We start from the raw sequence: 23,366 nt of genomic DNA, 5'->3' as shown, positions 1-23,366 counted from the left end.
CATCACCCATCTCCTGTCTTTCCAGAGGATGTGGAAGAAGCCTCTTGTTGGGTTGATGAATTCAGCTCTGTCCATATAGTTGGGTAAATATGGAGAAGAGTTGTAAAAGCAGTTAGGGGTTTGTCCATAATAACATGCAGATCTAGGTAATCTCTGGATAAAAGAGCCTCATTTTAATTAAATTAATTCTTTGCTATTCCAACTACTTAACCACAATCAGCCATCCTCTACAATGGCAGTGGAAAGGTCGTGTCAGACAATTTTAAGGTTTCTCCTATTCAGCAGCAGGTCAAATTTGTGATGTCCTCTTGGGATCTTCTGGATTTTTTTTTCTTCATTACAGCCTTTCCTAGAATCTAGTTTTCCTCAGTGACCCAGGATATTAAATCTGTCAATAAATAGATGAAGGAAAGAAGGAGAGTGGCAAGTTGTTGTAGGAGCCAAGAACTACATAGGATATTCCAGGTATGGAGCTTTGGCTGATTGGTATCTGAATGGCTTAGACTGCACTGTTTTCAGTTGAAGTCCATATCCCTTAGCAAACATACTCCTTGTGCATGGCAGACAGGAGTGTTCTCTGAGGATGATTTACACCAAATGCTGCCATGTCACCCATGGCTCATAGCCTGCCTAACAGGCACCACCCCACTAATCATTGCAGTGCATGCTAAATACAAATTATATCAAGAAAAACTGAAGAGAAATTCCCATAGGTAAAAAATGTCAACATGTGACTGAAAGTTTTTAGGTTTGCTCCATTCTCATTGATCTTATGTGAGCTAGACAGAGCTGAGTTATAGGCAGATGAGCATCATGAAAGAATTGCATATCAATAGTTTAAAAAATCGTATCAGTCTATTAGTTTTCTTCAAGATTAAAGGGCATGCAAAACTAGAAAGAATTTTCTCCACAGAGCAGCATTGGTAATGTTGACTGTAATCAGTAGAACCCAGTAAAGAGTGGAAAAACAATGGTTTGTGAATTAGTTCACTAAATGGGGCCAGTATTACTTGACCAGACTGCTTCAGGACCTATACTTTCTCCCTGAATATTTGTAGGGCAGGCTTTTGTTTGCAGTGAGGTTTTTATTCGTTGAAGCAGCTCTGTTCATTTTGAAGCAAGGGCATTCAGGCCAGAAGTTCCTGTTCTGAGCTCTCTATCTGTACATGCAAGTTCTTGGTGGTGACCAGAGAAAGTCAAATAGAAAATGGGTGAGACAGATCTAAAAGCTGTTTATAAACCCCATTTTTTCTTCACTAAAAAGTAGAGATGTTTTAAATTCTGTCCTCTTCAGTCCATGATAAGCACACAAAGATAGAGTCTCTCTAACCACTAGAAGTTTCTTCTGGGGAGCTCCAGGAAGACAAGGAAAAAAGAAGAATAAAAAACATCTTAAGCACACAAAAAATGTCTAGCCCTATTTATTTGCAGTTCCCTTTGGCATAATGTGCTTTCCACTCTTTTTCTGAGAGTTTAAAGTCCCAGTAGAAAGAATTACAATTATGTTGATCAGTTGAACTGATGAAGCAGACCCAATTTTGAATTTTGGTAAAACCAGTGATTCAGATCTCATTGGTATGATCTACATGCAATTAGCATGAACTATGGTTATCTCTGGAACAGTTCTTTAACAGAAAAAAGGATGCCTGACCTATAAATTCTGTCAAATTCTGTGTTTAACTAACCTCATTTGTATTAATGAGCCATTAGACTGCTGTCAGAGGTGACTTTAGAATGAAATTTTAATTGCTGCAATTTAACTTCTAATGACGAAAAACTAATTACCAATCCAAGTTTTTCCTGACTTCCACACATGTTTGAGGAAGTTGGGTGTCACAGCCTTGTGTACAGAAATGTGGATCACTGGAGAATCCCTGTCATTCTGCAGCATGGTTGTCACCAGCTGGAAAGAGCAGTGAGTGTGAAGGAAAGAGATTCTCTGTTCGAGCATGTAAAAAAGTGAAGTAAGCCAAAATCCCTTTTAGTCTTCCAATAATGCTTCTCTCTCTTTCTCTCTCTCTCTCTGAATAGTGCAGTTTCTTAAGGCAGCTTCTGTATACTTTAGCTCATCTCTTTCCTCTCATTTAGGGGATCAATCCTCTTCTCCATAAAAAAATAAGAGAAACCCTAAATGTATGAGGGAAATTGAATCTTCTGGAACAATTTCTAATATGAAGGCCTTTCTTTTGTTTGCTGCTGTCAGGCTGTAGCTGCTGTCAGTGGTAGGAGAAGAGTCCTTTTCTCAGAAATCCAGCTGCTTGTTGGCATCCCCTACTTGGTGGTGGTGATGGTCGTGGGTCTTCTGAGGGTAGGTGGCAGATGCACAGTGTTGACATCTTGAGGACCCAAGGCTCACATCACCTGGTGTGTAACTTTTCTCAAATGTGAGTAGCAGTGGACTCTGGTTTCAGTCAAGCTACGTCAGGAAAAATTTTTGCCTGTACTGTCAGGTTCTAGAAAGGAAGGAAATTTAAATCCTAGGAAACTGACATCAGCAAAATCTTTCCTCTTCTGTTTCTCTAGTTTCTATAGTTACTGAAGTATGCCTAGACAAAGGCATATATCTTAGTTACTTATTTGTAAGGGAAATAATTGTTGTGCAACATGTGCATCCTGAGCAAAGGTGTCTTTTGTGTTCCTCCCTATGGTTAGGCTGTGTGGTGCCATTGATATTTTTAAATACAGAATTTCTGCTTAAAAATCAAAGGCATCATATGAGCAAAAATCCTAGTTTGGGTGACACGTAGCAGTTTTACAGAGTGTTTTTTCTTTTGTTCTAATTCTGTGTTCTATAAAGAGCATGTAGAATAAGCTTGGTTTATGTTGTTTGTTATTAAAAGCAGTGAGCACTTTCTTTTAAATGTTACAAGATCTGGAAATCCTTTGTGCCTGGCTGAGCAATGTATTCACAGGCACGTTTTCCACAAGTATGTGTGTAAATAATGGTGGTGTTATTACAGTAAAGGGAGTAAAGACCTTAGGATCATAAATTTGCATGACATAATGATAAATAGTTTTCTCAAGAACGGTTGGAGTTTTAAGATGTAATTTTCGTTGACAATTTTTTTTTAAGTTTTGGCCCCTGAGAACCATAAAAATCTACAGTTCACATTGGTAAAAATCAAGTCTAAAGGCAGTAATGATACAGCTGTCACTGACTGAGCATGGAAGGTTGAAGGAAAATGAATGCTTTCTGATTCAAGAGCTTTCAAGCTTGTTAAAATTAGATTAGATGCTTTCTTTAAAATGCTGCAAATCTGGTTTTGAGAAGAGAACAGGCTTTTGCCTTTGATGGTTTTCAGCAAGATCAGAGGTAGATCTTTCTGTTTAGTTCAGAGAATGTTAGAGCTCATGCCTGTTGCTTTTCCATGAGGCACTTAAAAATATTTGATTAGCTGAATCCTTGTATTTCCCTTTTCCTGCTAAAAAAATCACCTGGGCCCACTAACAAAAGTATATAAGCTTGGCAGTGTTCACTTACCCTGCCCTTTCCTGATTTCTGTGTGTGCACATGCATAGATATTTTTAAAATAAGTCTCAATAGTAAAAATTAATTTTTAAGATTGGCAATGCTGGGGACTTCATTCTCATTTTTGTCATTTGTTTAATACCTTTTAAAAAGAAACATTTTTTGTTTCATTGTATGCACTGTTTTGTCAGCATGTACCTCTCTGGGAGAAAAAGCCTTTTCAATGTTCTGTCTATCCTCAAAGCATGGTATATCTTCTGTTCCTTGCATTGTTTGGAGCACTGTCTCAATGTCCTTTTACTGCAGAAATGCCTATTTTGTATTTGGAGTACCTGATTCCTCCTGTTACAGTGATCCTGCCTCATGGAGCACTCCTCGCCTCAGATCTAATGAAAACCCTCGCCAGGTTGTGACTCTCAGGCTGAGAAACCACACCATGCTGGGGAGCAAAAGAGAAGAGGGAAGCCAGGGGAGAAGGTCTCTTTTCCAGGGCATTTGGGCTTCCCTGAGCACAATCAGATTGCCCTTCATTTCCTAATGAAGGCTGCACCCAGCAATCCGGGCTGTGGGCTCGTGAGCAGGATCACTGCAGTCCTGGGGAGGTGTCTTGGTGGAATGGACAGTAGCTGTGGCATTAGCTTACATGGGGGCTGAAGGTTTCCAATTCTATTGTGGCACTGTGTCATGTTGGTTTAAAGGCAAACAAAGGCAAATTAACCCTAAGCCTGGGTACAACAGGAAAACCTTCTGTAGGTCGCTCTATTTCTGTCTGGAGAGATCAAGGCTAGACAAAGGGCTGATGCCCAGTGACCTTGCATTCTCCCCAGACTGTAATGCTCACTCTTTGTTCTTAACATGGGAGGAGACCCTGATGTAGGCCAACAGCAGTTACTGTCTGATTTCACACTCACCGCTGTCTAATTCTGCAGTACACCAATAAAGCATGGACCTTCACCAGCTGGAGAGGCTGCTGGCTACTAAACCAACACCAAGCTTGATGAGACTATAAGCATGTCAAGCCATTTAACTGTGTATGCATGGAATTAATTTTTTTATTATTATTTTTAGTTTCACCTGTACCTGAAGGCTTTTACTCATTCTAACTGGTATTTTGCTGTAAAACTGTCACTGGTTTAATTGTTCTGTCTAATTGCTGGCTGATGCTTTGTCCTAAATATGAGGAAATTGGTTCATTGAGAAGGTGCACCATTTTCCCAAATTCTGCTCTCTGCCATGGGCGTGCATTTTGCAGCTGTGACATCAAAGTGAACCTTTCTTCCTCTCAAGCTCCTCTTCAAGCCAGGCAGAGTTAGTGGTTGTGTGACATTGGATTTCTTCACAAGTTTGTTTTTAATTCCTGTTCCTCCTCAAAATCTTTGGTACTGTATTCAGGGATGTTTGTCCATTAATTTACAGCTGTTGTGTAACTACTCTTCAAACTAACAAACTGTATCCACTGCTCCAGCTTGATTCATGTAATGGGGAAGAGAAGTGCAGCTTGATGAACTGGTTTCCCTCAAGCTTTTGTGAAAGTCAGTGGGATTTTTTTTCTTACATTGAGGGAGAGCAGAGCAGAATCTCTATCCCATATCTCTTTAGCAGCATGACTGTGCCTGGTTCACAGCTGGGGAGAGAAGGGATGGACACCATTATTGAACTCTTCTTCAATCTGAGGTGATTGATCTGATCACTTTAGTGATTGGTGAAGTGCATATGAAAACTTCTGCTGCTTCATCTGGTGCTATCTCTCCCCCATGCCACATATCTTCTCTGACCAAAACATTTAGATGCAAATTAGAGCTATCCAGCCACTGTGAAAATGGAAAATTAAGCTGGACTGTGTGGCCACAGCAGTGGCAGCTCTGTCAGATACTTTCTTATTAAAGAGCCTTCATAAGTGATATGCTCAGTAATGACAAGGAGAAAGGGGAAACAACTTGTTTTCATCTGCCAGACTGGAGTTTAGAAAACACTGATCAGACATTAAAGTTGAGTTAGTGGGATATGGATGTCACAAACCTCCCCTGACTGCCAAGCAGGCCATGGAGCAGGAGTAAGAGAGAATAAGCCCTGCAACATTCCAGGTACTCAGAAAGGTGCTTTTCTGGCTCTTAATATGTTTTTAATTTCTAATAATAATAATAACAACACTGAGAACAATAAAACTCTCAAGAGTTGACTTGATGATGACTTAAGCGGTACATGAAGTTTTCCAGCAGAATCTCAGTCACCTTTAATAATGTTTTCTCTCACTTTCCATAATTGAGCCATTATCACTTCTCAGTACTCCACAGAAAAGAAGCATTCCCATGGGCATCTTAACACTTCTGTACTCTTCCTCTCTGTTAAAAAAACCACTGTGTATGAATGGGAACTGTTCCTTTTGAAGTAGATGCAGAACACTAAATGGCCTGAGTTTGTTATTCTGCAGTTTCAGAAGAAAAGGAATGGAGGAGGAATATCTTTAGGGTACTCTGAGTCCCATTTGTCTCCCTCACAAAGAGGGGAGCTCCCCTGTGTTAGGTTAGTTTCTAACCAGGGATTTCAAGTCATCTGATGCTGCCTGTGCAGTCAACAAAGAGGCAGCAGGCAGTTCAGGCCACCTATGGTGTAAATTGACCTCTGGGAGAGACTTCCCTCATCATGTAGAAAGTACTGATTTTAACTGGTTTTCCTTTGATGTGAGCCATGCTTACAGCAGTGTCACTCAGCCCAACACTCCATGGGCACCACCCTCAGCCCCTGTGGGTTCACAGCTGTGTGTGACAGGAGCCAAGAGTATCCAAGGTACAGTGAGTGGGATGGATCACTCCTGGTGGCCGAGGGCAGAGCCTGGCCTGTCCCTCTGGCAGGGCCCCCACAGCTTGCCAGCACTCTGTACCTTCCTACCCCCAAACTGCAGCAAGAAACTGATGTGTATTTTGACAAGGGTGTAGCTGTTAAGTATTTGATTCTAGCTGCTGGCTTCTATTTGTGTAGCACATGGAATATGTATGTTGGTTGGGAGAGATTTGAGACACGTGTAAAGCTGGGAGGATAACCCATACTTTCATGTCCTGTGGCCCTGTAAAATGCCATTGTCATTTCATAGATGTTTTCCCCCAAGTTAGATTTCAATCTATCTTGAATAGATTTCAATTAAGTTTTGCTTCTTTTGTTACCTTCACTACTGCAACAATAGTAGTGCTTTCTCTGGTGTCAGTGGAACTAAGAATCACTCCAGGTATTTTGGCATTGATGGTAAAATCTGGCATGCCATGGTAAAGTGCGTTCTCATTATTTGCCAGTGTCATCAACCAGTGTCGGTTTCTCTTCTTAAACCCATACTTAGAAAATAATTAAAGCACATGCTTAATAATTCCTACCCACTCCTCCAATGATGTAATTTTAGTGTACACTTAAATAATCCTCAACATTCTTTTTTGCTTTCTCTTGATTTGTGTGTATACAGCTGACTCCATTAAATTTGAAAGATGGCCCAATTCTGAATCTAAATAAAAATCACTTGAAGTATGAGCAAAGACAATTCCATGTTACCAGCTGCAAACCATTTAGGCCTCCAGTGTGCAGTAGCATTTGCTATCTGGCAAATGATATGCTAATAATTGCTTGTCAATCCATGAATCCTTTAGGGTGAATTGTAAGGGATTTCAGTACCTTGTAAATAGGATTGGTCTTCTCCCTTCTGCTTCTGTTTATATTCTGCAGTATGTAGTTGATGAGTAGAGCCTGTATGAATATACTCTTCTGTGGCAGGAGATCAGATGAAACACTTTGTTAATTCAGGTTACTTATTCCTCACCTCTGTGAAAAAGAGAAAGTGGCTTTGCAGCACTGCCATGACCCATCAGCATGACATGTGTCCTGATTGATTGGTGATGGGGGAGGGAACAACCTCCATTTTCATTTCTTCATGGCTTACTGATTTTTTCACACCAAAACGAACTTGTTTCCCACATTTCCCAGAGCAACATCCAGTGTGTTGATATCTGTGGCTGTGTTGGTTGTAATTAGGCCCCAGAATGTACTAATGTAAGGACATTTTGAGGTCCTCTCATAATGCAGCCACTTTCTTATAACTGGTTTAAATTTTCACTTGTTCAGTGTATTGGTAGGTGGGGTCTGACTGAGCTCTTGCTTGTAGGTGGTGGTGGTGTAGGTTGGGTTTGGTCACTGCTCCTGCCCACATTGGTACTAAAAGGGAGGATGCAGCATTTCAGCTTGCTGCTAAATAACTTTGAGAATGTCGGTGATGCATTGACATGCAGAGTCCTTTATCAGTTGGGTGTGTACACAGTGCTGTGAGCCACCAGGCACATTTTTTGTAATACTTTCCATAATACTTTTCCCAGGTTAATGTCTTCCAACTGTAAGATAGGATGTCTTTCTAATTCATTGTCCTTTTGATATTTTGTAGTTTGAAATACTTGAGTTGTACTGACAAAAGTAACAGTACATCAGAGCTTAGTTTTAGGATTGTAGATAGGTAGATAGATATGTGAATATATCTATATCTATCTATCACAGATAGGTGCTATTTAACTCCTAGACTACAATGCTGTGAACTTCTCACAGAGGTGCAAATCATTTATTCGCTGTCATATGACAGGCATAGTGCCAGAATTTCTTTGTTTCCACGTTTGAGGTGATATCACTTTTCTTATGTCTTTTGTAATGTAGTTAAGTACTTTTAACCTTACAACCTTGCTATTAATCCGTTTCACTATTTCTCAATTATGAATTCCATTTCTTTGGAAAATACTGTATACAGTTGTGTGCTAGTGTCAATAAAATTGACATTTGTGTAACAAGCTGTGGCATTTTCTCAAATTTCACTGAACATTGATTTAGTGTGAAACTGTTGGTAAATCCTTTCTTGCTAGCTGTAATAATACAGACCTTTATTTCAGACAAATACTGCTTTGACTTTGATTTTTAATAGGCTACATAACTGTCATGATTACGTAAACTGATAACTGTGCTGTTTTTTCCTTCTCTTTTCAAAGGAATGATTTATAAACGTGAACTGGTTTGGAACTGGAAAACATTCATGTTCTAGCAATAAAGCTTGAGTTTTTCCAGAAAATAAATAGGTTCTACTACTGGCCTAATTATATTTATTTTTATTATATTTACTGGAGTATCTCAGCTCTGTTTTTTTAGCAACAGGAACATTTACCTATGATAATTTAGGGAGGACATAATCACATGATAGTAAATTGTATTTGATCCTAATTATACACGGCGATGTATGTGTTTTACATTTCATCTTAGACAGCCTGTTGGCTGTGGTAGTCAAGAGCTTGTCACTTTTTTTTTTTTGTTGGATTTTAATGTATGATGCCAAAATGGCACAGACTGTAAATGTTCTTCCACATGACAGATTCTTCTTCTAAAACAGGTTTAGATTGTCAGATGTATGGAGGAGGGGATAACTGGGAGAAGACTGGGCATTTTTGGCAAACTTTCTTTCTGTGCAGTCATTAATCTGGCTGCCTCCCAGAAGGCAAAATTTGCTAATATCAGTAATTTAATCTAGTGTATATGAATCCATGGAAGTGTAACTAATTGTCTAATTCTTTAATATTTTTAATCCAAAATGAAATGGGATTTTATATCTGTGAAAATCTGAAATTGTCATGCTTTGTGCATTAAAAGTATTGCTTTTCTTATGTAAATGTAATGCTAGCATTTCCATCCCAAACAATCAGAGGAGCATGGAAAGACCTACAAGGTATAATATACATACTCGTGTTGTGTGTAGAAGTTGGGGAACTAGTAGTTTTCTCCCTTCATGTTAGATCTGACTGATCTTAGCAGCCACAATTCTGTAGAAAGTCATCCTTTTTCTCTAGACCTCAACTAGATAAATTTGTACTAACTTGTCCTGTAGTTCCCTCTGAAGTACTGATTTGAGTGTTTGAAGTTCTACCTTGCTGGAAAGAATGGCACTCCTGGAACGATTACTGTATTGTTGTATTTATTCTCCTTCTATAGAGTGGATTGCAATGGTGAAATGTTTTATATCGAGTTTATGTTTAGAATCATAGAATGGCCTGGGTTGGAAGGGACCTTAAAGACCTCCTAGCTCCAACCCCCCTGCCATGGGCAGGAACACCTTTCACTAGACCAGGTTATTTAGAGCTCCATCCAGGATGGCCTTGAGCACTGCCAGGGCTGGGACAGCCACAGCTTCCCTGAGCAGGCTGTTCTAGTGCCTCACCCCTCCCACGGTAAAGAACTGCAGCTCAGTCATCTGTGCCTTGATTCCTTCCCTACAGAGACACTAATTTCAGCCAGTTTTATCAGCTAAAAAACACTTAGCCAGTCCCATGGTGAATGCAAGTGGATGCAGTTCCTCTGGCTTCAAGGCCATTTGGGCTAGTTTGAGGATCCTGATGGCTGTGTCTTGTAGCATAATTTCACATGCTGCAGTTTAAGTTTATGACTCCTTGTGGTACTTTCTTGAGAAAGCTTGTCCTAACTGATTTCTCTTTTATCATTTTTCTTAGCAGGTTCTCTGACTGGCAGCCCTCACCTTTCAGAGCTTTCCATCAATTCCCAAGGAGGACCATCAGTGGCAAATATGACTTTATCTCCAAACTTGAGCCCTGATGCCAAGCAGTCATCTCCCTTGGTTAGCCCTTTGCTGAATGACCCGTCATGCATCAGGGCTGATGATGAGGAAGAGGTCAAAAGAAAGGTAAGGTGAACAAAGTTGGCCTTGTCTCTCTTCTCTCTGATGTGTTGTGATAAATCTGGGTTGTTCCTGTTGCTCCTGAGGTTCCAGGCAACCTCAGGAGCTTGTTTGGATGGGGTCTCCTATAAATCTGAACTTGCTTTTAAGGAGTGGAGTTTGGTAGTTTGTTGTAACAAAACAGTCAGCTCCATTGTCTTACTGGAGGGAAGATTTCCAGGTGACAGAAAGAAAAGGAAGTGTTGAGCCTGTTGTGGGAATATCCAACCCAGGCTCTCCAGTCTGTCTCTGCTGGGAGCACCACTGGGAGCATCTGGTTGTGGGAGTAGAAAATGCTCTCTCTGAGCCACAGCCTGCAGCAATCGGCTGGGAGTGTTTGGCTCAGACCCATCATTGCAGCAAAACCATAAGGAAGCATCACATCCAAAACTGCTTTCTGAAGATAAAGTGTTTGTCTGAGCTGGGCTGTTCTGGGTGCCTGCTGGCTCATGCCTCCTCTGCTGCTGGGGGAGAGGAGCTTCCTCTTGTCCTTCTGTAGCTAGTTTTTTCTCCTCGTCTTGGAGCATCTCAGGAGGGAGAAAGAAACTCTGATGGCTTTGCTGGGAAGTGGGAGTTTGTGTAAGGAAGATCTCGTTTCCCACTGTGCATAGTTAGCAAGATGTGTGAAGGAAATTTGAGAAGAAGAAAATCCGAGACTCGGTTAATGGAGCCAGGACTCTGTGTGCCAGTCCAAGACAGAGCAGCCAGTGACTGTGTGCACCAGCTGATGATGGTTCCTGGGGGTGCTTTCTGACTGGGATATGCCCACACAGTCTCCCTGTACAGGGCATTCATAGTGTTTGCACTGCATCGTTTGTCTTCAGGGAGGAAACAAAGGAAAAATATCTATGGATGTTTTTTTCTTAATTTTTGCTTCCTGAGCAACACAGAGGAAGATCAGCTGGGTTCCTTTGGCTCTTCAGAATTAAGAAATTTTAAATCTGTAAGCTAATCTAAAATCCTTCCCCTCTCCCACTGTTATGTTATCCAGCCAAGAAAATCTTACAGGTTATAATTTTTTTCAGAAGTATTTTTCCTGTGGATCACCATCCCGATGACAAAATTTAATAATAATCAGACACAAATTTTTGTTGCTTTGTCAAATTTTACACTTGATTTAAATGGTCATTTAGCCTGCAAAGGATTTTTTTATGAATTTCACAACATGTCCTGCTCCAGAAATAAACTGAAAGGAAAATCAGCACCCCAAAGCAGTAGAAATCATCTTGGCAGAAAAAGAAGTCTCTCAAAAACCCACAGAAAGTTCTTGCTCTCTTGTGTTTGCAAGGAAGGGTTGCTTTTAGGGCTTCAGGACTTAGGAACATTCAAGGATGAGTCACACCATAACCACAAGCAAGGGTCACTGGTTTGTAACTCTCTCTGTGATTTATTATCTACAGTTTTTTCTCCATAAAAGCAGAGGAAAACCTAATGTGCTTGCAATTCACAGAGGTTCCCAACTGAGAAAGCTTACTTCATTGCTAAGGAAGTGGCCACCACGGAGCGAACATACCTGAAGGACCTTGAAGTCATCACATCGGTATGTTTGCTTGAGCCTGACTCACAGAACACGTGAAGCTCTGGGCAGGGGGGGTGTTTCATCTGCTCCATTTAACATCCTCGCTGCTCTGGGCTGCTGTTACATTCTGCACTGTGGTTACTCTTTGCTGTGCAGGGCAGTTCTCCTCCAGGGAGGAAGTAACAGGAGAATCAGAGAGCAGAGGTTTGCTCTGTGGTTAGTAACATGCACTGAGAAACTGTATCAGGTTGAGGAACTTGGGACACACTTCACTTATATTTTCTTGCTCTCATGCTTTGTGGTTATAATTACTAAAAATGCCTGTGGGTTTTCAATGACTTCTCTTAAAACTGAACTAGCTCCTTAGGGGCACATATAAATGTTTTCTACTGTATTAAACGCCCTCCATTTAACATGAAATATTGCAGAGTACCTATTTGAATGATTCTGATTTTTCAGAAAGTGAAACTGTGTGTTAAATGAGTCATTCATCTGTAGCATCTGATCAGAGTGTGATTGTTCAAATCACCAAGGCAAATAGCTGCCATCTTTGCACACACAGCAACAGTCTTGTTTCACTTCCGTGAATAATGTGTGCAAGATCTGGTCTGAAGTAACCATTTTTCTGTGAAATGGCACTGGATACGAACCCCTTCATGGCATTTTGGCCATCTCCAGGCCTCTCAGCTCTTAAATCACCCAGTGAGGTGCATTGCCCACTCCTGTGTTGAGTGTTGTGGTAAGGAGGACATGCTTCAGGGGGGAGCACTGGGACCAGCTGGGAACCAGGGACACAGTTTCTCCTCAGCTGCTTCTCTGTTCCAGGATCCCACATGACAGATGCAGCTAATCAGACCCCAGCTTGGACAGAGCCAGTATAGCGTGGTTTTTGCAGGCAGCAGAGTAGCTCTGGCCACACTGCTACTTACCCTTGCTTTTTGGGAAGCCAGCCTGCTGAGAGAAGAGACCAGGTTCTGTGGGACAGTTCTGCAGTCATTACTGTGGTGTCAACAGCAGATATGCTGTTTTCATGTAGTATTTCACCCAGTGGCAGCAGAAGCAAAAAGTTGTAGCTCTTCAGAGTTAAAGCCCATTTTCCACCCCATCCTCTCATTCTTGTGAAAGGCAAATTCGAATTTGCTGGATCACCAAGAGGGATGGGCCTGATGGTTAGCATGCAGTTGTATCAGCTGTGCTCCACAAATGACTGGCCCAGGAGGCCACTGAAAGTGAACAAGTAGCCAGCATAGTTGGAAAAGGCACAACTGCTGTGCATGAATTTTGAGACCTGGTAGATGAGCTTCAACTTTAGTTCTGCCTGGTGCTGACATAAAGCAGGGGAGAGGGAAGCTTGGGAAGGATCTCTTTTTATCCCAGCTCTGGCTCAGCTCCAGCTGATGCAGTGTCAAGCAAGACTGCTCTAACAGTCTTCTATGGTCCCAGCAGCCTTCTAGGCACTGCTGGAAGTCAACCACAGATAGTTGGAACCCCTCAGGGCAGTAAGGAGTGAGCAGTGTTACCCTGTGGAAGACAATAGGCATTACTGCCTTGGCAAGCTGCCTAGTCCTATGGTTTTGTGTCACCCATAGTCTGTTAGGGTGAAATAAAGAGACTATGGTGCAAGACTGAGCAGGAGCCTGTTTCAGTCCTTACAGTGCCTGTCACTGCCACTTCAGTTTTGTGATAGCAGTGTCTTCCACTTGCTCACTTTGCAAAGTGATGGCCTCTGTGTGCACACAGCAGCGTGGGTGCTCACTGAGCCAACTCCTACCAAAGGCATTTCAGACGGAACTCGGCAAGAAGAAAATGCAGAGCTTTTTTTTTTGCTTTTACTGAATTGTTTACAAGTATTGTAATGCTCTTTCTCCTGCACCTGCAGCATTTGCAAATTCAGTTTGTATTGACTGACCAGTTTGGGTTTGAAAAGAATTTTCAAGATTTGATCAGTGATGGCAAAAGGGAAGGGAGTTCCTTTTTCAGCTGTGCAGGGTCTGATCTCTGATAAGAGCACCAGTTCAGCACACAGGAGTGTCAGGGATAGTCTGGGTTGTATTCCTAGTGCCAGATTAATAGGATTCTTACTGGCTTGGCTGTTAGGAGTATTTGGGTTAGGTACATAAAGACAGAAAATGATCATACCTTCTGCATTCCACCCACTGATAATTTTACTTCTTTTTTCCTTTGTAGTGGTTTCAGAGTGCAGTGAGTAAAGAGGATTGCATGCCTGAAACACTGAAAAATCTAATTTTCTCCAACTTTGAACCTTTGCACAAATTTCACACTGGTTTTCTCAAGGAAATTGAGCAGAGACTTGCTCTGTGGTAAGACTGTTGATTGTTATTTATCTGTATTCTTTCGTGCAGTTTAGCATTTTTGCATTCCCTTTTTGCTAACTCCTTGTGATCTACTGTAGGGCTTAATTTGTGAAAGTCACAGATGTTGGTTATTAACAGACAGTGTTTATTGAATCGTGCTTTGTTCATGTTTACTTGACAAACTCTGTTGTTCAGATATCTCAGTTACAGACGTATGCAAATGAGATCGTAATTCTGGATTAAGCTTTCCCTTGCCAAATGTCAGTGTTTCTACATGGCAGCTCCTTTGAAGAACATGCTGCAAGCAAGGCTTATCAGTAATAAAGAGGGAGAGGCAAAGGACCAGGTTCTGTTTCTGTCAAAATAGGTACAGGCTGGGAGGATTTCACAGAGCAGCTTCTCATTCTGCAGCATCACAGCTGTGACACTCACAGGGCCTACAGTGCTCTCTACAAATTGAAAGTGTTGGAAGAGGACACTGGGCTTGAAAGTTACCTTTTCTTGACATAATACTGACAGTAAAACATGGCATTTTTTACAAAATAGCTATGAAGTGAATAATTCTTCCCTGGCAAGGCTCTTAGTTCATTTGACCACTGAAATCTTAGCAGAGGCAGCAGCATAAGCAGAAGCCTTCTACTCGCTCTGATTAGACCTGTCTGGACTAGATTGTCTTGCTCTCTGCAGGCATTTTTTGTAACTTGTCTTTGGTTCTAGGAGCTGAGCTTTTCCCTTCTCACTTAGAAAAGTGACAATGAATATCACACGAAAGCAGAGCAGGCAGACCTAATGGGTGTTAATCAGTTTAATTAAGACAGGTGCCTCTTTAACTAATGAATCAAAACAAAAGCAAAAACAAAAACACAGTCTCACACAGAGTGTGTGAGTTTAACTCTTGTGATGTATTGAGATCATTTAATGAATGAGGGCACAGCACAGACTAGAGCTGTCCAAACCCACCCTGCACAGTTGCAGAATTAGCAGGTGTTTTCTGGGAGGAGGGGAGTGTGGTCCTGCCTCTTAGAGCTGACTCCTAGTCCTCACCCCGGACTTTGGTTGACTCCTAATATTTTGTATATATATTTGTATATGTATTTATATATAACGAATATAGTTTCTCCTAAGACATGTTCTGCACAGCCACCCTGCCTGTATCATTCTTTTTTTCATTGGGCTGCTACTGGTGCTCATTGCACTGCCCTAAGCAGCATTTATTACAGGTACTCCAAGAAGGCTCTTTCAGATGTTATAAAATACTGGTTGTTTCTTCAACCTTGGTGTAGGATTAACAGTAGTTGGAGTTAATCCCCAACCAGCTGGGGTTAACATGTATGGTGAGAAAAGGAAAATTTATGCAGTTAGTAAAGGCCCAGTTCTGCTCTCTGTCAGACCAGTCTGATCTGGCTGGGTGCTGACTCCTGGGCAGATGTTGAAATAGAGATATATCCTATAAATATCTCTATATAGGATATATATATAGAGAGACATATATAGGATATATATATCCTATATATATATATATATCCTACATCACCCCTATATCCTTCTGCTGCCATTAGAGGTGGATGCAAACCTCCTGTTCAGGTGTGATGTTTCACAAAAATTGGATGATGCTCCACTACCAGCCTGCTGTGGAAAGGTGACATTGTGATAAGTGGAGGGAAGGATGTTATGTTAAAAGAAAGAAAAAGTATTTAGGCTTTTAGACTTTCCTTGGTTTTACTTTGTTTCTCTTTTTCAGATAGCTTCTTTTAGAGCTGAGTAAACCTTTTGTTTTTCAGCTTCTCCATAAAGTTTTACGGGGTGGTAAACCTCATTTTAAAGCTTCTAATATCATATTTTAACTGCACTTACCCAGTGATTTAAAGTGCTGATCTGCTACAAAGTTACTTTGCAATCCAAATTTATTCAGAAATATTCTGCTGAGGTAACTTTGTCCCAGCTGGGCACCTCGTTCTGATTTTGTCAGCTCAGCTATTGCATGTCCTTCCACAGTTAGTGTAAGGCCACTGGGATTTCTCCCTTGGCTGCTCTGAACCACTTGACAGAAGAGCAGTCACGTTCCTGCATTCAGCTTGCAGCCAGCAGCCTGGGTGCACCTCGTGTAATACCCCTGCTGTAGACAGTGATGCTTGCTAAAGGTCTGCAAGATTTGGGTATGTGCCTTGGGAAGGAGGCAGCCCTGCTGACAGGTGTTATTGTGGAGATGTTGATGTTCTATATAATGCCACAGATGCTGAGATAAGCCACAAGCAATATACTCTGTCCTATAGAGATTAGTGTTTAATTAAAGAGTGAGAGACAAAATTAAACAGCCCCTCAGCATCCACAAGAAGCTGGTGGCAGTGTGGTTGGGAATTCCTTCAGCAGCATGGTCAAGGTCACTTAGCTCAATGCCAGAGTGGTGCCTCTCTCTTTGGCCCCAGGAATTTTTAAGGCAGAGGGCTCTGGCTGTGTTCACAGCTCAGGGCAGGTAACTCCAGCTGCCCAGCAAATAAATCATGGGCCTGGCAGGGCACAGCTGCAGGCAGGTGTGGGCAGGATTCAAGCCAGCTCATTTAAATCTGACTCTTCTATGTCAGCTCTTAAATTTCCAGGCAGGTGGATGGGGAAGGAAGGTCCTGAGACATGAGCTTGCTCTGCATTTGTCAGAGGGTGACGTGTCCTACAAAAAAAGGGCCTTTGAGTGAAAGGGTTGTGGACTTCATCAGGCTGCTGGAAACCCCTGGCTACCAACATGTACTGTGGGAGCTTGTGAGAGAAAGAGCCTCCTGCAACCAGTCCTCTGTGTTCCTCTAGTGAGTAGGATGCTGGGTTTTATCAACTTAAAGTGCAATGCAGCCTGCTCACTCTACACAGATGTAAGTGCAGTCCTCTAAGGTTTGTTTCAAACTTCATGCTGCATGTTGGGAGATCTAACAGGAGGTCATTCCCTGCTCTCTTAGGCCTTGCATCATATTGAAGCTGCTGCTGATGCAAAAGAACTGTGGTGAGATCAAGGCTCAGGGGGATTGTGCATAACAATTGTTAGATGTCTCCATGCTGTTAATTTGTTAAAACATCTATAGACTTTTAGCATTTGGCTGGAGGAAGCTCAGGTTGTGTACATTATTAAAAGCATTTCTGGCTTGCTTGAAGGCTTCTGAAGTGTTTGAATCTGCAATCAAGGGCAGGCTGTTAGCTACAGAACACCTTAAGGGCCAGGATCCTTTTGACCTGGCTATAGATTCTGGCAGGTCTGATCTGTTTCTTTACACAGTTCACCATTTTTCTCTGCAGTGCTGCATTTCCTAAGAGCAGCATGTCTCAGAGTCCAGAGCCTAGTGACAGCTTTTAGTATGACATAGATTGATACTGACACCAATAGTCAGCTGCAGAATACAGGCAGTCAGTGCATTTTTCTCAGCCAGAGTTTCTTTCTGGCCATGAAACTGAGAAGATTCCTGGTGGTTTTATTGCACAGCATCCTAAGATGAGTGATACCATGCTCTGGGCCATGTTTCCAGCCCAGCCAGTGCTGTTGTAGGGCCAGTAAAGCATTCCATGAACTTCCTCAGTTGCCAGAGCTGTGCTGAGCTCTGGAGGCTGCCCATGTTCCTGGGAGCAAGTGAAATACCCCACTGGAGGCTGTGTGGTTTGAGGAGAGGAAGGAGGAGCTTTGGTGGATGCAGGTGCTTTATCCTGCATGGTGCTTTGGTGGATGCAGGTGCTTTGTCCTGCATGGTGCTTTGGTGGTGCATGGTGCTTTGTCCTCTCACACAGGAAGGGAAGAGGAGAAGAGCAGGAGCAGCACACATCAGGCTGTTCAGTGAGCAAGTGCCAGAAGAGCTGCATCTGGCACTTGGGCATCCAGATGCTGGTCCTGGCTGCCAGGACTCCTCAGCAAGGCTTTGGATGCAAGGTCAGGAGCTCCCAAGCCTTTTTGATAGGAGAAAATATAGAAGGCATATGTCAGTGACTTTAGCTGGCTCCTGTTTCCCAAGACCAGTGAGATTTTATGGCAAGGAGGAAGAGGTGTGGGCAGTGCAGGCAGAGTGTGACATACTTCATCAGCTTCTGGGTGGCTGAATCTGAGAAGTCAGTTAGGAGGAGTTGGGTTCTACTCCTCCTTTTACCTCAGCTGTTTAGTAAGCTATTCATCTGGGCCACAAACACCATTTTCCATCCAAATAATTGAACTCATCTTTTCACACCCCATTAAATGTATTGCAAGTTTCCACACTGATTTCTTTAAATGAAGACAGAAAGTGGCAAATAGAGAACCATAAGTATCCCCCTTTTCTGACCACTGAGCAGCATAGAGAGCAGTGCTGGGCAAGCCAGGATAGCTGTTTCTGCCCAAGGATGCCCTCATCAGATAGCACAAATCTGTGGTTTGGGCCTTATCCCTGTGCTAGGAAAGAAAAATGTTATGTACCTCCCAGAAGTGCAGGCAGACTCCTCTTCTCCAGGGGAAGCTGCTAGTTTGACTTGCAGATCTTTCTGAGGAAAGCTGCTGCTCAGTGTTACCAGATGGGAATGTGTGGCTGTAATTTGCAAGAAAAAGGGCTCTTAATCTTAGCCTATGAAAAAGGAGAAAGCACAATCAGGGTTTGTGGAAGCAAAATTGAAAACCTCTAATAAAAAAGCACTCAGGGAGGCGTAGGAAGATGAGCCAAATGTTGATTTATTAACCATTTTTTGTTTGAGAAGAAATACTTGTGCTCAGGAAGAGCAGGCTGACAGACAGTTTATATAAACAAGGCAGCAGTTCTTATCTGCCTCCTCAAAGGCAGCGTGCAGGCTGCTCATGTCTGCTGGGAGGCACCAGGAGGGCACTTGTCCTGTGTAAGAAATGAGGTGTGTGCTGCAGTGCAAACCTCTGAGTTATGCACTGCAGATTCCTGAGACCAGCACATTGAGAGGGGCTTGGTGCCAGCACACTGGGCTCGCTTTTGAGAGGATTTTCATTGCTGAAGTCACTTCTGGGTACCTCTGGGGATTGGAGCTGTGCTACGCCCAAATTAACTGGAAATGGTGGGAGAGAAGTAGCACATCCAGGATCTGTTAGTCAGAGGTGGAGCCATGTTGCATCAGTCTCTGTGGCTCTCCCAGCAGGATATGCCCAGGGTCAGCTCTGAGGCTGTTCCACAGCAAGGTGTGGAATGCTCTTGCATTTACAGCCCATTTTCATGCAGTGCTCTTACTTGTTCGGATCCCTTACCCTTTAAAAGCATTACTGATGCATGTTTGCTGTAGGTTGGGTTTCTCCCACAACAGGGGTAACCATCCCAAAGTCTTTAAATGTATGCACACCCTCCAAAGGCTTGGTATGACTCTGGGAAGCTCTGATGGCTTCAGCTTCAGTGTTTCTTAGGCTCTGAGCAATGTGTCATGCACCACTCACTGCTGAAAGTCCAACTGCAGTGCTGGCTGGAATGGGCAGGGCAGTAAGAAGCAGGGTGTGAGCAAGGAAAGGGGTGTTTACTTTTATTGGCTCTTCTTTTCCAATTACAAAACATGCCTCTTATTTAAAAGGCAGTTGTAATGAGAAATGTTTAAGGTATTTTTTAGTATTAGAACTTTAGTTAATAATAAAGTCATAAAGAACTTCAAAGTGTCTAGGTGTTCAAAGAACCAGCTATGGTATTCAGGAGGGAGTTCCTGAGCATGTAACACAAGGTCACACATTGTAAATATAATTTGTTACAATTGATTTATTATTATTTTGGCTGCAATTCAAGGGCTGCAATCAAAGACTTCTGTGTTTGCCTCAAAAAAATCTTTATTGAGATATCTTTCTCTTCTTTTTTGCCTTTCCACCATCCCCATTGAATACCTTCTGATTGGGGGTATGGGCTGACTTGAGATTTCCTTCTATTATTTTTTCAATTGTATACACTAAAAACATCATGTAATTCAAAAATCTGACAGGGCTGCTTGTGTAATCCCTGTAAGTCAAGCTGATGGCTGTTTGGAGTAATATATATATAAGGTAGTGTCTGAATTTCTTGCCAGGTGTAAGCCAGTCTTCTCTTTTCTTGCTATTGTACATTTGCATTGCTGTAAAAAGGAAGGGACTACTTGGATAAAAATGGGAAATGATCTTATAATGCCCAATAACATCCTCACTTTTTAGCATGATTTTCAGTGGCTTTAGACCTCCCCACAATGTCAGTAGAGTAAGGGCACATTATGCATGAGGAAAGCTGCTGCTACATCTTCTGTGGAGATGGGCACCATCAATCAGCTCCTGATGAAAAGCTGTGAGACCCTAGGCCCTGTTTTTTCCCTTGTCAGTGGCAGATAGATACCATGTTCAAACAGTGACCCGTGAAAACAAGGAGTAAGAAGAACAATTTAGCCATTGATGCACGACAAATGAGCAGCTTCTTCCCTCTCAGCAAGCTGAGTGTTGTTATTCAAAACAGACACCACAGGGAGAACTCTCCTTTGTGCTCCTGTGCTTTGGGCTCTTGCAGCAGCAAGACATCATCTGATATGTTGTGTGTTTGGGTTTTATTTTTATATTCTGTGTATATAGATGCTCTTTTCTTGGTGTTTCTTGTTTTCTTGGGATTTGCATGTTGAGGAGCTGGGGAAGATGGCAGTGTAGCTTGGGGTTTGCTCTGGGGTCCCAGTATGGAGCTGGGGTAGAGTGGAGGTTGGGTTTGAGGAGGCAGCTGGGAAGCTCTCATGTTCTCTTGTGCCCAGTTTCAGCTTTCCCTGCCTCTCTGTCCACATCACAGCCTGCATGCCTGTGCACCATCTCCAGTGGGAAAATCATCTCTGTTGCAAGGGAAATTCACCTGCCTGGAAATAAATAACTAAAGCAAGAAGGGTGGCTGGAACGAGGAGCAGTATGCAGCCATCACGTTTCTGTGTTTTCTCCTAAGAAAAGCCAGGGTTTGTTTCTTCCAGCAGGATGCATCTGTGTGCAGCACAGGTCATCTCTGTCAGCCTGGGCTGAGGGCTCTGGTAGCATTCAGCTCTTCACTGCTCAGCCAACAGCTGGAGAGAGGCTGTTGCTTCTGGGGACCCCCTTCTCTCTGTCTCTGTCACTCTGCCAAGATGCAGAGTAAGTTTTGAAGGCCCTAAAAGTCTGTGGCTGATGCTGATGAAGGTGGACTATTCCTGATGTGGTGAGATGCTGTGCAAGCACTCAGTGCTGGTGGTGCTGAAGAGGGTCCAGGTCAGCTTTTAGGAAATAAGGACCTGACTGTTCCATGAACAGCCCCATTAATTATTACCTGTTGGAAGCACTCACTGTGACTTTGGTAGGCTTGGGCTCAGCCTCCAAGTAGGCAGCTAGTAGATAAGACATTTGTACTGTGTATTCCAGCCAATCTGTATTGTAGCCTTCAGATCAGAAAAGCAGCGTCTATTGAGAAAAAGCAGTCTGTAATGATGGACTTAATATTTATCTTGGCAGTAAGTGGATAACTCTACATTTCATACTCAAAAAGATACAAAACTGCCTAAGTCCATTAGATTAAATCAAATGTAGACACATGGAAATGGATCCAGGTAGTGCCAGAGAATGAGAGAATAACACATAAAGCAAGAATTCTTGTAGAGATAATTGCTGAATACCACACCATTGCTGGCAGCAGCACAATTTCATCTGGCTTTGACACTTCTGAGCTTGTGTGTAGATGCCCAACATGAACCATTTGGGAGGGGATGCTGCATGCTGGCTTCATGGGTGCAGGGGGCTTTTCCTTGCTTCCTGCCAGGGTGGGGCTGCTGCCTGGGGCTCCAAATGGTTCTGGTTTTCAATCAGGGGCACTTGGATATGCACCACTTGGAGCAGAGCTTTAGTGGCTGGAAGGTTTTATTTACAACCTGTCAGGAAATCTCAGTGGGGAGAGCTGCTGGATGGGTGTGTCGTGGGGGAAGGGAGGATAAGGAACAGCATAGAGTGGAGGTGATTTGGCAGACAGAGGCTTCCTGAAGACAGAAATTGTACTTTCAGTTTAGACATTGCTCGGGCATAATTGACTATGGCAGTGTTTATATGACATAATGGTTTTGCAAAACAGTGATAGTAATTAAAATTACCACTGACACAACCCAACTTCCTACCCCAGTGTAACCTTTGGGTTCAGAAAAAAAACATTAAAAATCTTATTGAGTACTGATTTTCCTTGCCTAAATAGGCATGTGAGTGTTAATACACTAGGAAAATACACAACAGGAAATTATTAGAGACAACCTTTGAAACTGGGTGATGTTCAAATGAACATGGAGCAATCCCTTGTTTATCAATGGAGTCTCTTGGAAAGGGGAGGGGAACAGTGCTTCTCCCCACACACTCCTAGTGATTTTCTTTTGACAGCATAGCTTTGTTGGAACAGGTCTGTAACAGATTCTTATAGTCATGATCTTTCCTCCTGTGTTTTCAAAAAGCACATGTTTGGTTGTTTGGTTTGACTCAGGGTGTGGTATCCTTGCTGTCTCACACATGGATTTAGATACAGGAATATCTTTTTTATCAGGAGCAGTGTTGCTCCCAAGTGCTGCACTCACCAAAGTGCAGCTGGCTGGGTGAGAGGCAGCACTTTGCATTTGTAATACCATAAGTGAAATACTGAATGGAAATTCCTGCCAGTGTTTAAACACTTATGAGTCAAAGCCAGATGCTGGATGGATTTTTTTTTTTTTTTGGCCCCACTGTCCCTTGCACAAGCAGAAAACTCTTCAGAAGAACACCCCCGGGTCCTGTTCTGGGGCTCAGCCATTGTATCTGAGCAGAATTAACCTTCTGCTCTAAGGTCACATATTCTCATGGGACTCTGATGCCTTCTTTTCCCCCAAACCATTTCCAGCCTTCTCTGGTGCGTTCAAAAATGTTAGCAATTTTCCTTAAAAGTCTAATCCTTCTGTTAAGTGCCTGCCCTCTCTGTTGTTAGGAGTGAAAGGCAGGCTGGGTGAAGGGTGTACTGTACCTGGGAATTACAGTGTGCCAGGAAGATTCCTCACAAGCTTCTGAGCAAAGGAGCATGGGGGTCAGGATTTTAAAAGAAATGAGCTATTGAGTTTCAGTGCTTATAAGTGATTAAGCAGTTTTATTGGATGACTGAAGTGTGTGGCATTTCTGTTGCTGACAGGGAAGGCCGCTCTAATGCTCACATTAAAGGAGATTACCAAAGAATCGGAGATGTTATGCTGAAGAACATTCAGAGTATGAAGGTAGGAATGATCCTATAACTGCTAAGCTTTGACACGGATTAACTTCAGCATGCTTTTCCTTTTCTTATGATGTTGCCTCTTGTGCTGGTTTTTGCCAATTGTAATCAAGGCTCATGCTATGAAAGTTTCCTTTGATGACGTTGCAAGCATTTGGTG

At 42.5% G+C, this 23,366-nt stretch overlaps 1 protein-coding gene across 5 annotated transcripts in view; it reads left to right on the top strand.

Moving 5' to 3' along the window:
* Positions 1 to 23,366, top strand: part of FARP1 (FERM, ARH/RhoGEF and pleckstrin domain protein 1) — a 201,341-nt gene that overhangs the window by 159,243 nt on the left and 18,732 nt on the right. For 3 of the 5 annotated variants that reach the window (XM_054655037.2, XM_054655035.2, XM_077173546.1), the window contains exons 14-17: positions 9,982 to 10,172; positions 11,656 to 11,745; positions 13,912 to 14,045; positions 23,129 to 23,210. In XM_054655037.2, coding sequence (XP_054511012.2) covers positions 9,982 to 10,172; positions 11,656 to 11,745; positions 13,912 to 14,045; positions 23,129 to 23,210 — 497 coding nt within the window. The remainder of the gene's footprint in view (positions 1 to 9,981; positions 10,173 to 11,655; positions 11,746 to 13,911; positions 14,046 to 23,128; positions 23,211 to 23,366) is intronic. The other 2 variants (XM_054655038.2, XM_054655036.2) reach the window with 1 other exon arrangement.

This window comes from Agelaius phoeniceus, chromosome 2 (assembly GCF_051311805.1).
Source record: "Agelaius phoeniceus isolate bAgePho1 chromosome 2, bAgePho1.hap1, whole genome shotgun sequence".
Lineage (NCBI taxonomy): Eukaryota > Metazoa > Chordata > Aves > Passeriformes > Icteridae > Agelaius > Agelaius phoeniceus.
This window is presented reverse-complemented; position numbering and strand designations above follow the sequence as displayed.